Source organism: Tursiops truncatus, chromosome 16, assembly GCF_011762595.2.
Source record: "Tursiops truncatus isolate mTurTru1 chromosome 16, mTurTru1.mat.Y, whole genome shotgun sequence".
Classification (NCBI taxonomy): Eukaryota; Metazoa; Chordata; class Mammalia; order Artiodactyla; family Delphinidae; genus Tursiops; species Tursiops truncatus.
Genome location: NC_047049.1, coordinates 15,829,607 through 15,844,163, shown reverse-complemented (window position 1 = coordinate 15,844,163; position 14,557 = coordinate 15,829,607). Strand labels below are relative to the sequence as shown.

General features: G+C 38.8%; 1 protein-coding gene across 1 annotated transcript in view; it reads left to right on the top strand.

Moving 5' to 3' along the window:
* The window catches only part of TDRD1 (tudor domain containing 1), a 46,486-nt gene that overhangs the window by 9,497 nt on the left and 22,432 nt on the right, over positions 1-14,557 (top strand). Inside the window, exons 4-12 of the mRNA XM_073793740.1 lie at positions 1,175-1,233; positions 5,638-5,782; positions 8,446-8,551; positions 9,047-9,110; positions 10,280-10,384; positions 10,609-10,791; positions 11,304-11,447; positions 12,005-12,173; positions 13,923-14,009. Of these exons, the coding sequence (XP_073649841.1) occupies positions 1,175-1,233; positions 5,638-5,782; positions 8,446-8,551; positions 9,047-9,110; positions 10,280-10,384; positions 10,609-10,791; positions 11,304-11,447; positions 12,005-12,173; positions 13,923-14,009 (1,062 nt within the window). The remainder of the gene's footprint in view (positions 1-1,174; positions 1,234-5,637; positions 5,783-8,445; positions 8,552-9,046; positions 9,111-10,279; positions 10,385-10,608; positions 10,792-11,303; positions 11,448-12,004; positions 12,174-13,922; positions 14,010-14,557) is intronic.

The window sequence follows — 14,557 nt, the reverse complement described above, 5'->3', positions numbered from 1 at the left end:
CTGTGGTCATTCGGGCTTAGATATCTGGCAGTCATTTTCTCAAAAATGGACAAAGTGAGCCTGTCTCGTCAAAGAAAACAGCTGACAGTGTTTTGTTGCTAATGATAAAGTGCAAGCTTTCAAGCAAAAATGAGAATTTCAGGAAATGTGTATCTGCCACTCTGAGCTTGACAGCTTCCCAATACTTAAAAGACTTTTCTGGTGAGATGCATGGTGATATTAACACATAAGGTTTTTCGGTACTGTCTTATGAAATGTGTCAACATTTGGAAGATCTGCATAACTCAGGAGTTTCTCAATCTTTTCCTGAAGACCAATGCATGATGCTCTGTAGTCCTGCATGGGTAAAAATCCATTTAAAGTGCAAGATAAATCAATGGATTCTAATATAACAGTATGAAAAGTTTATTGATAATGGTTTTAGATTCCACATTGCAGCTAACCCTTAAACTACCACTTGAGTTTTGGGGTGAATTAAAGGAGAATATCCACAGTTACCTGAGAAAGCCATAAAATACTACTCCTATTTGCAACCATGTATGTGTGTGAGGCCAGATTTACTTCACAGTTAAAGCAACATATCATAACAAATTGGATTCAAAAGCAGATATGAGAATCCAACTATCATTGGTTAAGCCAAACATTAAAGAGATGTGCAAAAATGTAAAACAGTGCCACTCTTCACACAATTTTTTTTTTTTTGCTTTGGAAAATAGTTTTTAAAAAACCATGTCAACATGTAATGCAGTTATTATTTTTAAGTAAATATATTTAAATGTTTAGTTTTAATTTCAACTACTAGTATTTGAAATTTCTAATACTTAGTTTTAATTTCTAATAATGCTAAATATTGATAGTTACAAGCTATGTAAACAAAAGCTCTTTGAGGTCCTCAGTAATTTCTAAGGGTATAGAGTCTGGAGTTCAAAAAGCTTGGTAACTTGTTGCCTTCGTGAATGGAGAAAAGTTCACAGTGAGGTATATAGTAGTCAAGGAAATTTCAAAGAAATCCTTTTTTTTCATTAGGAAAAGTAGGATGTTACTTATTTATGTGTAGCTTTAAGGTTATTATGGTATAGCTTTATTATCTGAATGTTGCATAATTATGTTGCTGTACAGTTTCAGGAATAAAGTAATATTTGACCTTTATTAGGCATTATGTTTTACATCCCAGGTAACTCTGTGTCACCATTAAATGTTGGAAATAATTCACCACCCAAAGAAGTAAATAGTGTAAGTTATTTATTTTTTTTCTATTTTGTGTTTTTGGGTAAAAAATTCTAAACATGTTTTTATATCGTGTTAATGAAGAATTACTCAATTTGCGGGTATTGTTCAAGGTCAGACTGTCTTATCTCTAGCCTAGTATCTTTTTAAAAATAAAATTCAACTTTTTCTATTTGGGTAATTATAGATTGACCTACAGTTGGAAGAAATAATAGAGATTCTTTGTAGCTTTTACCCAGTTGTTTCCTATGGTAATAAGCTGAAGAGCTATAGTGTAATATTACAGTCAGGCTATTGACATAATACAGGCAAGATACAGAACATTTCCATCACTCGAAGGATCTCTTCTGCACCTTTTTATGGTCACATCCACTTCCCTCCTGCCCCTACCCCCTTCTTAAGCCCTGGCAACCATTAACCTAATCCATATTTCCAAAATGTTGTCATTTCAAGGATGTTATATAAATGAAACCATAGAGTATGTACCTTTTGGGATTGGATTTTTTTCATTCAGCATAATTCTCTGGAGATTCACCTAGATTGCTGTATGTATCAATAGTTCAGTGCTTTTTATTGCTGAGTAGTATTCTGTGGCTTATTTAAATATTCTCCCATTGAAATACATCTGGATTGTTCCCAGTTTCTGGCTATTATAACTAAAACTGCTGTAAACATTCATGTGTAAGGTTTTATGTGAACATGAGTTTTTAATTTTTGTTTTTGCTCTAGGATAAATGCCCAGGAGTGCATTTTTGGGTCATATAGTAGTTGCATATTTAGTTTTTTAAGAAGCTGCCAAAGTGTTTTCCAGAGTGGCTATACCGTTTTACATTCCCATTGAGAATGTATGAGTGATCCAGATTCTCTGCACCCAGCATCCTCACCAGCATTTGGTGGTGTTACTATTTTTAGTTTCCCTATTGTCACATTTGTGTAGTGATAGCTCATTGTGGTTTTGTTTGACTAATGGCTAATGATAAACATCTTTTCATGTGCTTATTTGCCATCTGTGTATCCTTTTTGGTGAAATGTTCTCCATGTCTTTGTCCATTTTCTAATTTGGATTGTTTATTTTTTTACTGCCAAGTTTTGAAAGTTCTTTATATATTACAGATTCTAGTGCTTTGTCAAATATGTGATTTACAAATATTTTCTCCCAGTTTCCGACTTGTCTTTTTATTCTCTTAACAAGATGTTTAGCAGAGCAAAAGTTTTTAGCTAGGTCCTGGTCAATTTTTCCTTTTATGGATTATACTTTTGGTGTCAAGTCTAAGAACTTTTTGCTGCTATAGATGCAGAAAGTTTTGGGGGTTTTTCCCCCCAAAGTTTGTAGTTTTATATTTAAACTTGTGGTCCATTTTGAGTTAATTATGTTGTGAGACTTAGGTTGAGGTTAATTTTTTTTTGGCTAGGGATGTCCAATTGCTGCAGCACCATTTGTTGAAAATGTTATCTTTCCTCCACTGAATTGCTTTTGCACTTTTGTCGGAAATTAGCTGGGCTAATTTGTGTGGGTCTATTCTGGATTCTCTTTTCTTTTCCACTGATCTATGGGTCTTTCCCTCCACCAATACCACACAGTACTGGAGCTATGATGGTCAGTCTTGAAGTTGGGTACAGTGATTCCTCCCACTTTCCGTTTCTTTTTTCAAAATCATTTAATCTAGTTTCTTTCCTTTCCAGTATACATTTTAGAACAATCTTGTTTGTATCTACAAAAAATCTTGCTGGAATTTTGATAGGAATTGTATTAAGCCTGTATATCAATTTGAAAATTGTTGACATCTTTGCTGTGGTGAATCTTCCAATTAACACAATCTGTCTCCCAATTTATCTAGATATTCTTTTATTTCTTTCACTTTGTGGTTTGCAGTTTACCAGCGGTGCACGTTTTGTTAGATTTACACCTAAGTATTGTTTTTTGAGTGATTGTAAATGCTGTTATATATTTTATTTCATGTGTCCTCACGTTCATTGCTAATATATAAAAATATGGTTGATTTCACATGTTTATCTTATATCCTGTGACCTTCCAGGAGTCACTTATTCTAGGAATTTTTTTGTAGACTGCTTGCAATTTTCTACATAGACAATTATATCATCTGCCAATAAAGGACAGTTTTATTTCTTCCTTTTTAAAATATATGGTTTTAATTTCCCTTTCTTGCTTTATTGCACTGACTAGAACTTCTAGCATTATGTTAAGAGTGGTGACAGTGGACATATTTGTTTCCAAACCTAGGGGGAAAGCACTGAGTCTTTTCACTGTTGAGTATAATGTTAGCTATAGAATTTTTGCAGACGATCTTTATCAAGTTGATGAAGTTTTCTCTATTCCTACTTTTCTGAGAGTTTATATCATGAATAGGTATTGAAATTTTTAAGATGCTTTTTCTTCATCCATTGATATTGTTGTGATTTTTTTTCCTCCTTTAGCCTGTTAGTTTGGTGGATTGCATTGATATATATTTTTTTAATTTAACCAGTCTTGCATCCCTGGAATAAGCCCCAGTTGGTCATGGTGTATAATTATTTTTTATATGTTGCTGAATTATATCTGATATTGTTTCGATGTTTTACATGTTTCGATGTTTTACATCCATTTTCATGAGAGAGGTTGGTCTGTGATTTTCTCTTTTTTATTGTCTTTGTATAGTTTGGGTATCAAGGTAATATTAGTTTTCTGGAATAGAGATTGTATAGAGTTGGTGTTAAATAATTCTTCTTTAAACATTTGGTAGTATTCTCCGGTGGTAAAAACCATATGGGCTTGGGGATTTATTTTGGGGGGAGTTTTAAAATTATGATTCAGTTTCCTTAATATTTATAAGGCTATTCAAATTATCTATTTCATATTGTGATAATTTGTGATTTTTCAGGAATTGGTCCATTTTGCTTACATTGTGAAGTCTACATAGAGTTGTTCGAAGTATTCCATTATCATTTTTATATCTTCATGGTCTGTAGTAATATATCCCTTATTTCATTCCTGATATCGGTAATTTCTGCCTCTGATTTCTTCATTGTTAGTCTTGCTAGAGATTTATCAATTTTGTTCATCTTTTCAAAGGACCAGGTCTTGTTTCACTGATTTTTTTCCTCCAAGTTTTTATTTTTAATTACATTGATTTCTGCTTTTATCTTTATCGTTTCCTTCCTCTGCTTGCTTTGGGCATGTTTTGTTCTTATTGTTTAGGTTCTTGAGATGAGAACTTACATTATTAATTTGAGACTTTACCTCTTTTCTAGTATGTGACTTTAGAGCTATAAATTTCTGTCTTGGTGATACTTTGTGTCCCACAAATTTGATATGTTGTATTTTTATTTTCTTTTAGTTCAGTGTATTTTTAAAACATTTCCCTGAGACATCCTCTTTGACTCATGCATTATTTAAAAGTGTATTGTCTAGTTTCCAAATGTTTGGAGATTATCTGTTCTCATTCTGTTACTGATTTCTAGTGTAAGTCCATTGTGGTTGAATAACACCGTCTGTATGATTTAAATTCTTTTAAATTGGTTGAAGTTTGTTCTATAGCCCAGGATGTTCTTGGCTGGACAAGGGTGGGAGTTCAGCTTCCCAGCATCCTTACTGCTCCCCCCGCCCCCATATCCTCTCTACTTAACACGAGGTGGAGGGAGGATTGGAGGTGGAAGGGTTTGGAGACACTCCACTCATTACTATTGAATGGTGGTGGAAAATCCTGACTGTCCACTAGGTTTCCTCTTAACACCACCCCAGTGGTGCTGGTAGTTGGGGGGCATGGGGGACACTCTTTACTGCCAGGCAGAAGTCCATGCTCCCCATGCAGTTTCCACAGGGAGACCCCACGAGGATGAAGTGCTGGCTCTCTACTCTGTTGGCCTTCTCTGATACCACCCAAGTGGGAGAGAGGGGCACCTCACTGTAGCCTGGTGAAGGTGGAGGTCTAGGCTCCCCAGTCTACCTTTGCTGGTGGGATGGGGCCACAGTTTTTTCTGCGGCAACTGTCTGGAGTAGAGCAGTTACTGATAAAGTTTTTCTGTCTGGCTGGGCCATCCCTTTCCTGGTCTTTTGGCTAAAGAGAGCAAGCGAGCAGGCTTTTTGTTGGGGCTTTTATCGTCTGTGCCTTTGGGTGTTTCTGACTTCTCCAGCACCGCATCTGAGATATATGAGGCAGAATAAAAACTCTGGGGACTCACTGCCATGTCCTTCTCTGGGTGCCAAGTTCCTAGCCTGTCTGCTGCCTTCCTTCAGTGTCACTGTATGTTTATTTTATATATAAGTCCAAGGTTTTTAGTTGTACTTAATGGTAGGAGTAAGGGAAAGTACATCTATCTTGTCTTCTCGGCAGAGGAAATCCCAAGTCTAATATTTAACAAACAATACATTATTACCAAGTTTTAATACTGCTATTGCTCTTTTCTTAATAGAAGACTAGCAATAATGTGTCTCCTGCAAAATCAAAAAAAGTACACAAGTTGGTTGAGAGTTCCTTGTCCATAAATGATCCAGCACTCTTCAGCTCATTAGGACCTCCTCTTCGGTCGACAACTTGCCATTGCTGCGGTCTGTTTGGTAAGCATATTGCTCTCAGATGCCTGTTGGATTATTCCTTTACACATTTGAAAAATATTTTTATTATGTAAAACATTACATATAAACAGAAGAGTATATATAAATCATATACCCATTTCCCAGCTTCAACAGCTGCCAACATCCTACCATTCTTGTTCATCCATGCCTTTTTTTTTTTTTTTTTTTTTGCAGTACGCGGGCCTCTCACTGTTGTGGCCTCTCCCGTTGCAGAGCTCAGGCTCCGGATGAGCAGGCTCAGCAGCCATGGCTCACGGGCCTAGCTGCTCCGCAGCATGTGGGATCTTCCTGGACCAGGGCACGAGCCCATGTCCCCTGCATCAGCAGGCGGACTCTCAACCACTGAGCCACCAGGGAAGCCCCATGCTTCTTTATTTGATTATTTTTTATACTTTTTTTGAGATAAAACATACTTGCACTGAAAGGCACAAACTCATAGCACTGAAAGGCACAAACTCATAGCCCAATCAAGATGAAGAATACTTCCATCTTCTCAGAAAGTTCCCTCATGTCCCTTCCCAGTCACTATACCCCCCAGAGGCAACCACTGTTGTTGTTTCACCATAAATTAATTTTACCAGTTACAGAATTTCTTGTAAATGGAATCATACAGTATAGACTCTGTGGGAAGCTTTTCCTGTTCAGAAAATATTTCTGAGTTTAATCCATGTTTTTGCGTGTACATTAATTTTTTTGTTTGTTGCTGAGTAGCATTTCATTACATGATATCACAGTGTGTATATCTGTTCTGTTGAACATTTCGCTTGTGTCCAGCTTTTGGCTATTATGAATAGAGCTCTCTACACGTTTTTGCATAAGTCTTTGTGTGGACGTATGTTCTCGTTTCTTTTGGGTACAAACCTAGGGGTAGGATTGCTGAGTCAAAAGGTAAGTGTATGCTTAACTTTATAAGAAAAAGCCAAACCATTTTCCAAAGTAGTTGTCCCATTTTGTATTCCCACTGGGAGTGAGTTCTGGTTGCTCCACATCTTTGTCAACATTTGGTGTTTTCAGTCCTTTTAATTTTAGCCTTTCTCATGGATGTGTAGTGGTATCTCCCTGTGGTTTTTTTGTTTTGTTTTGTTTTTTGCGGTACGCGGGCCTCTCACTGTTGTGGCCTCTCCCGTTGCGGAGCACAGGCTCTGGACGCGCAGGCTCAGCGGCCATGGCTCACGGGCCCAGCCGCTCCACGGCATGTGGGATCTTCCCAGACCGGGGCACGATCCCGCGTCCCCTGCATCGGCAGGCGGACTCTCAACCACTGCACCACCAGGGAAGCCCCTCCCTGTGGTTTTAATTTGCATGTCCCTCATGATCAATGATCTTGAGCAGTTTTCCTGTGCTCACTGGCTATTTGGATATTTCGCTTCTTTTTTCCAATTTCTTTTAGAGTGGAGGCATTTGAGGCCAGCCTGATTTCGTTGTTTCTTTATGTGTTTTTTGTTTTGTTTTTCAGATAACTTGTTTTCCTCTGCCTGGAAACTGATAGGTTTTTTTTTAAACTTCATTTCAAAAACTTACTGGGTTTTTCTAGGTGTGATTCTCCTTGTTGGTTTTTGTCTTGTTATTTTTAAATGGCACGAGGTGAACCTCATCAGACTGTGTTTGCACATGTCTGTTTTCACCACCGCGGATTTTCTGTTCCCTTTGATTGTTCCTTTTATAGCGTGTGTTCTGGGTTCTGCTTTAGGAAAGTCAGTTGTGTTTCCAGTCTGTCTGATAACAGCCAGGGTTCTTGGCCTTCCCCAATCAATAGAAATTGATCAGAGGACAGGCAAGAAATTCAGGCAAGGCTTTATTGGGGCAGTAGGGGGAGTGCGAACAAACAGCAGGTTCTCTTGCTTGCTCACTCCCTGAGTAGGGGGTGAGCTTGTTGCTTATATGGGGTGAGGGTAGGAGTGTGTCCAGGGGTCAGGCCGGCGGGGTGGCTTTAGGCGGTTTGCCCACCTAAGATGATATGGTGTGCAGGGGGCATGCGCAGTACCCTGCTTTTCCTCCCGACCTCCTGGTTTCGCTCCTGGCTCGTCAAAAGTGGCAGTTGGGTTTTTCTGGTCTCTTGGTATGTTTTGTCCAGAATTTGCCCCAACTGCACATGCACGCAGTTATCTTTAGCCCCATATGGTTTCTTTGTATTTTGTGGCTCGAGGAGAGGTGTGTCCAGGTGCAAGCACTGCGGCAAAGGGTCGCAGGTCCCAGCCTGTCTCGTGTCCTCCTTCTCTTTTTCATCTTGGCCCCCTTTCTCTGCAGTTCAACGGAGCTTTATAAATTCAGTTTGTTTGTTTGTTTGTTTATTTTTGCGGTACGCAGGCCTCTCCCTGTTGTGGCCTCTCCCGTTGCGGAGCACAGGCTCCGGATGTGCAGGCTCAGCGGCCATGGCTCATGGGCCCAGCCGCTCCGTGGCATGTGGGATCCTCCCGGACCAGGGCACGAACCCGTGTCCTCTGCATTGGCAGGCGGACTCTCAACCACTGCGCCACCAGGGAAGCCCTATAAATTCAGTTTTAACACCTAATCATAAACAGCATAATCCTCTTCACATATTCTCCTTGATATGATTAATAGAATGACGTCTTTGAAACGGTCTCGTTCCTGCCAACAAATATTTGCAATAAAACATTGGTGGTGTCATGGGCTGTGTTCTGTAGGGCCGCTGAGGTGCTCACAGTGCAAGCAGACGTACTACTGCTCTGTCGCATGCCAGAGAAGGGACTGGGCAGCCCACAGCATCGTGTGCAAACCTGTTCAGCAGAAGTAAGTGTGATTTTTTTTTTTTACATTCATTAGAGAATATTTTAAAATACGGGTTTTTTTTTTTTTTTTTGGTAGTATAAGGATCAAATCAGGTAAGCAGGCCATAACTATGTAAAAGTTGCTGCTTTTTACTTTTTTATTTAAGTATAACATAAAGTATACAAATCTGAAGTGAACAGCTCTACAATTTTTGATCCCCAAAACTCTGTTTTAAGTAATGTAGGTATTTTCTCCATTTTGCAGATAGGGAAACTGAGGCTTGGAGATTGTGGCTATCTCCCTTTCATTAGGTGGCTTTTGGAAGAAGCACACCTGTGCACAGGGCAGACCCTTGCATAGCCAGCATGGGGTTGTTTTACTTTGTTACTACTGTGATTCTTTCTGGAAGAAGCTGTTTTGTTCTTTCTGGATTTTGTTGAGAATTTAACATTATTGTGGCCCTTACTTTTAATTGGTTCTGTGCTGTAAGTATTATAATTGGTTGCTTTATTTCAGTTTCCACAAACTTGAAGATAATAAATCACCTTTTGAAACAAAGAACATGGAGGTGAAAAAAGAGGTATGATATACTTACTTTCTCTTTGCCTTTAGAGTGAATTTTTAATGACTCCCTTTATTTTGAAGTAAGAGGACCTAAAGCTAAATAAAATATTTATGACTTATTTCTCCATTTCACCAGTGTTTGTTTATTCCTGTTGAATAAATCTGCACACCCTAGTGATAGATTTGGTGAGCGCTGGGGGTCTATGAGAACTGTTTATGCCCAGCTTTTTCCAAAAAGGACTTGAGATGGCCGTGTCTCGCTGTAGGTGGACTACTGAGAAAGTTGTCTCTTTGTAGTCCCTGCGTGCACATGCTCTCTAGCTTTGTGTACTGGATTCTAATAGGGCCCTGTTATCTAAGGAGCACTTTTTCCTGTTAATACCTTTCTTCCATGTAGCTAACTGTATAGGGTAAATCATTTGCAATCTGGAAAGTATCAGTGATGTCCAACTCATATTTTATAGGTAAATTTTAGCTTTCTCTAGCTGGTCCTAGCTTCTACTTTAAAAAAAAAAATCCATTCCTATAAAAATGTTAACAAGTGAAAACTTAAAACACGACCCTCCCCGCCCCCTTTTTTAAAAAATAAACTCAACATTGCCATCACCATCATGGCCTGATTCTCGGGTGATCCCAGTGCTATGCACACTGCCTATGGACGGTACGTTTTAGTGACTCTAGAAGACGTATGTTATTTCTCTACACCCTCATTCAAACCTGGGAGTCAGGCTGTTTTGACCTCGGTTCTAGCAAATAGTGGCCATGGTATCATTTATTTTATTTTATGTTATTTTTAATTATTTATTTTTTATTTATTTATTTGTGACTGCATTGGCTTTTCTTTGCTACACGTGGGCTTTCTCTAGTTGTGGCGATTGTGGGCTACTCTTGGTTGCGGTGCACGGGCTTCTCATTGCAGTGGCTTCTCTTGTTGCAGAGCATGGGCTGTAGATGCACAGGCTCAGTAGTTGTGGCTCACAGGCTCTAGAGCGCAGTCTCAGTAGTTGTGGCCCACGGGCTTAGTTGCTCTGCAGCAGGTGGGATCTTCCCAGACCAGGGATCAAACCTGTGTCCCCTGCATTGGCAGGTGGATTCTTAACCACTGTGCAACCAGGGAAGTCCGGCCATGGTATCATTTAAACATGTGCTTGTAAGTAACTCACTTAATGTGTTTTTTCAAACCAGAGTGACTGTCCTGTTGGAGTTACTAAAGAAATAGCCACTTGTGCTGATAAAATAATGTTTTCGGATTTGAGAAGCCTACAACTCAGGAAAAGCATGGAAATAAAGGTATTTGTTGTTTAATTTCCATAGACAGAGATCCAAAGAACTGTAGATTTTTATTTCCTTGTTTCCTGTGTTTGAGTTTATAAGACAGCTCCAAAATACAACTGAAATTGATAAAGATTGCAAAAACTTGTCTACAGTACTTTTTGTATCTTGTTATAAAGCTTTACAAAATTAACATTTGCTTTGTTCTCAGTGAGTTATTGCAACTTTTTTGTCTTTGAAAGGGTATAGTTACTGAATTCAAACACCCAGGTGACTTTTATGTGCAGTTACATTCTTCAGAAGTTTTAGAATACATGAACCAACTGTCTGCGAGCTTAAAGGAAACATATGCAAATAAGGCACATGAAGAAGATTATATTCCTGTAAAGGGGGAAGTTTGTGTTGCCAAGTACACTGTCGATCAGGTAACCCCTAATGAAATATTTAACAAGACATTTTAATTTACTTTGGTCCTATCAGCTTGACACCAGAGCTTTTAATGATGCATTAGATGGCTTGAGGTGAGACTCTGGTCACACTGCTGTTTCTCTTCCTCAGTCAGGAGTCCACATCTGTTTGCTTACTTCCTCCCTGCCTGAGGCCACTCCAGCTCTGCATGTAGGCTCCTCAGTTGCTGGGTACAGAGTGATTGCTAGTCCTAGAGCTTGTGTTTATTTGTGTAGCTGAGGCATTAGTGTGTCACAGAGTCCGCTGGGCTAGAATAGCCTGGGAATTGTTGTGTATATTAAAGCATCTAAAATGGACAAATTTGGGGATTTCTGAGCCAGATTCTTAGGAAATTAAGGTAACTTGTTCATAGAGTATCTCAGAACAGAACAGTAACTTTTCCTTTGCATGTTCTGTAGATTGAGAGTTTTTAAACCTAAGATTGTGAAATGCTGTTTAGAAGCAGAATACCGTTATATTTCACTTTCAGACCTGGAACAGAGTAATAATACAAGATGTTGATGTACTGCAGAAGAAGGCACAAGTCTTATATATTGATTATGGAAATGAAGAAATAATTCCAGTAAACAGAATTCACCAACTAAACAGAAAAATTGACTTGTTTCCTCCTTGTGTAAGTCTCTTTTACTTTTTGAATTCCTAATAGCATCCCAAAGGAGCTGTTTTTAATGTTTTGATGGACATAATATTTGCGTGTTTGTTGCCATGGTTATTATGAGAAAGGACCTATTGGTGTATCTTTTACTATGTAGAGAAACAATCATGGACTTTCTTGGCTCCATTTTATTAGGCATTCCTTAGTTAAGTACTGCCTCAGGTAGGAAACTTAGCATTTTTAGGGACATCTTATCAATCTGCTCTTTAAAAACAATCATTTTTATATTTATTACATTATTTGGAAGCAACTTGAATTTATGTGTAATTGAAGGATAATAACCATCCTTTGGTTGATTTCTCAAGCTTAAAGTCCCAAAAGGAAAAGCATTGTGGATAGAATATCAAGAGAGACAAATAATTATTCATAAAATTGTTTATCGGATTAGTACTTGAAGATTTTTGATGAATATTCAGCATGAAATACCTTGTCTTTAAAAAAAATCTTTGCATAATTAATTAGAAAAAAGTCACTTTCAAATACTAATTTTTAGTAACTTGTGTAAAATCTTTCAGGCCATAAAATGCTTTGTAGCCAATGTTATCCCAGCAGAGGGGAATTGGAGCAATGATTGTATCAAAACTATTAAATCACTGTTAATGCAGCAGTACTGCTCTCTAAAGATTGTGGACATCTTAAAAGAAGTGATTTCCTTTGCTGTGGATGTTATGCTGACAAGTTCAGGTAAGATCTGAATCTTTCTTTTTTTTTTTTTTTTAAATTTTATTTATTTATTTATGACTGTGTTGGTCTTCGTTTCTGTGCGCAGGCTTTCTCTAGTTGTGGCGAGTGGGGGCCACTCTTCATCGCCGTGTGCGGGCCTCTCACTGTTGCGGCCTCTCTTGTTGCAGAGCACAGGCTCCAGACCCACAGGCTCAGTAATTGTGGCTCGCGGGCCCCGTTGCTCCGCGGCATGTGGGATCCTCCCAGACCAGGGCTCGAACCTTGTCCCCTGCATTGGCAGGCAGATTCTCAGCCACTGCGCCACCAGGGAAGCCCTGAATATTTCTTTTTAAATGGAGCACTTAATATGTTATTTAGTGCCCACCTGTTACTCAGAGAAGAAATAGAAACATGAAGTGAGACCAAGTAAGCCCCACTCTGGAGTCATTCAGATTGTGACAGGAAATATGGCCTTGGCTCTGCTCTTGCAGTTGGCAGTTTATCAAAGACAAGGCACAAGTTTATAGAATTTGGTACATTAAAAGGCTAGATCTAGACTTATTATGGGAAAACTCTAGTATCTTTTTAATACAGCCATTATAATATCCCTGATTTCTACTCATTTACTGGGAAAATTCAGGAATTTTTCTGTGAATTTGTCCATCCTTACCATCAGTGCTTTTTCTTTGAACAACCTTCACAGAACTGCATTTGGTTAGCATTAAGCCCATAAGCACATAGTATTTAAGTTGTGGAAATGGAAGCAGTTTGGAATCCTGTTCTTCCTTTATGGCTTTGTACATATTTAAAAAGAGACTTCTGACAGTGTGCTTATAATTGCCTCTTGGTTTCCAAGGTATTATTACTCTTCTATTGCTTGAGACCCATCATTGGTTGATTACTTGGTAGAAAATTCAGTTAATCCTGTTGTGAAATTGAGTATAAAATCTCTGTGTTTTGTTTCTTTGCTATGTATGTTCCATGTTGTGACTTGAGCTTTTGGATACTGTTTGAGGGAACTTGAAGTTTATATGGCTGCTGGTTGACACTTGATTCAGCCATACTCTATGTCTGAGATGAAGTAGTCTTATGTCTTAAATTTATTTTTTCTTATAAATGGTGGTCATTCTAAGCATGCCAGTGAGGTGGTAACTAAATCTTCCATGTTATTCATAATTTTTAAGTGAAATATTTTTATTAAATTTTTTGTTAAGTGATGATGGGGATTTTGACTCAATTTTTTCTAATAAATTTATTTATTTTTGGCTGCATTGGGTCTTTGTTGCTGCAGGTGGGCTTCCTCTAGTTGCAGCGAGTGGGGGCTACTCTTTGTGGCGGTGCATGGGCTTCTCATTGCGGTGTCTTCTCGTTGCAGAGCACAGGCTCTAGGTGCGCGGGCTTCAGTAGTTGTGGCACACGGGCTCAGTAGTTGTGGCTTGTGGGCTCTAGAGTACATGCTGAGTAGTTGTGGTGCACAGGCTTAGTTGCTCCGCGGCATGTGGGATCTTTCTGGACCAGGGCACAAACCCGTGTCCCCTGCATTGGCAGGCAGATTCTTAACCACTGCACCACCGGGGAAGCCCTTTGACTCTTTTTAAAGCTGAAAATTAATAAACTATATTTTGCACATAGAAACTGAACTAGTAAAAAATATGCTGGTGTGCGAATAGCTATAATCTTTAAATCATGTGATTCATTTCTTTTGTATTTATTCTTTTCCTCTAATAGTATAATATCTCAATGGAAATATGTTCTCTTAATTACTTTTAGGAAAATTCTTAGACCATGTGCTCATAGAAATGGGATATGGCTTGAAACCCAAGGGACAAAATTCTAAGAAGCCAAGTGTGGATTCAAGTGAGTATACAGATTAATATTGAACGGTGTAGTGATTTTAGTTATTGAAGAAGTTATTGTCTCTTGTCTGTATTCCTAGAGTACTGCCTATATGAAATCCCTGAAACATCAATCTTGGGTGAGACAGCTCTGCTGAACAGTTCTCAGGAGTTTTTTTGGCCATCTGGAGGAGAAAACTCAATACTTACTGGTCTAAAAGTTATCACGGTTGAAATTGTAAATGATGGTGGTGTCCTAGGGAGACTGTAAAGTGAGAGAAGTGAACCTGAGCTTACAGTACCAAGGGAGAAGCTGTGTTGGGAGAGGTGGAAAGAGAACAGGGAAAATGTTGCCAGAATAACAGAAGAGTAAATGTTCTGGGAAGGAGTCATCAGCAATAATAAATGCTGCAAAGGGGTCCAGTGGAAGGAACAAAATCCTCCCAGCAGTATCTGCTTCACTAAGGCACTGTGGAGGTGCCTTCAGGGAGGGTATTCTGTGGGCAGTTATACGCCCACATAGAGAAGAGATTATAAAACGGTGGCAGGATCGCAGAGTGCAGTGGGGGC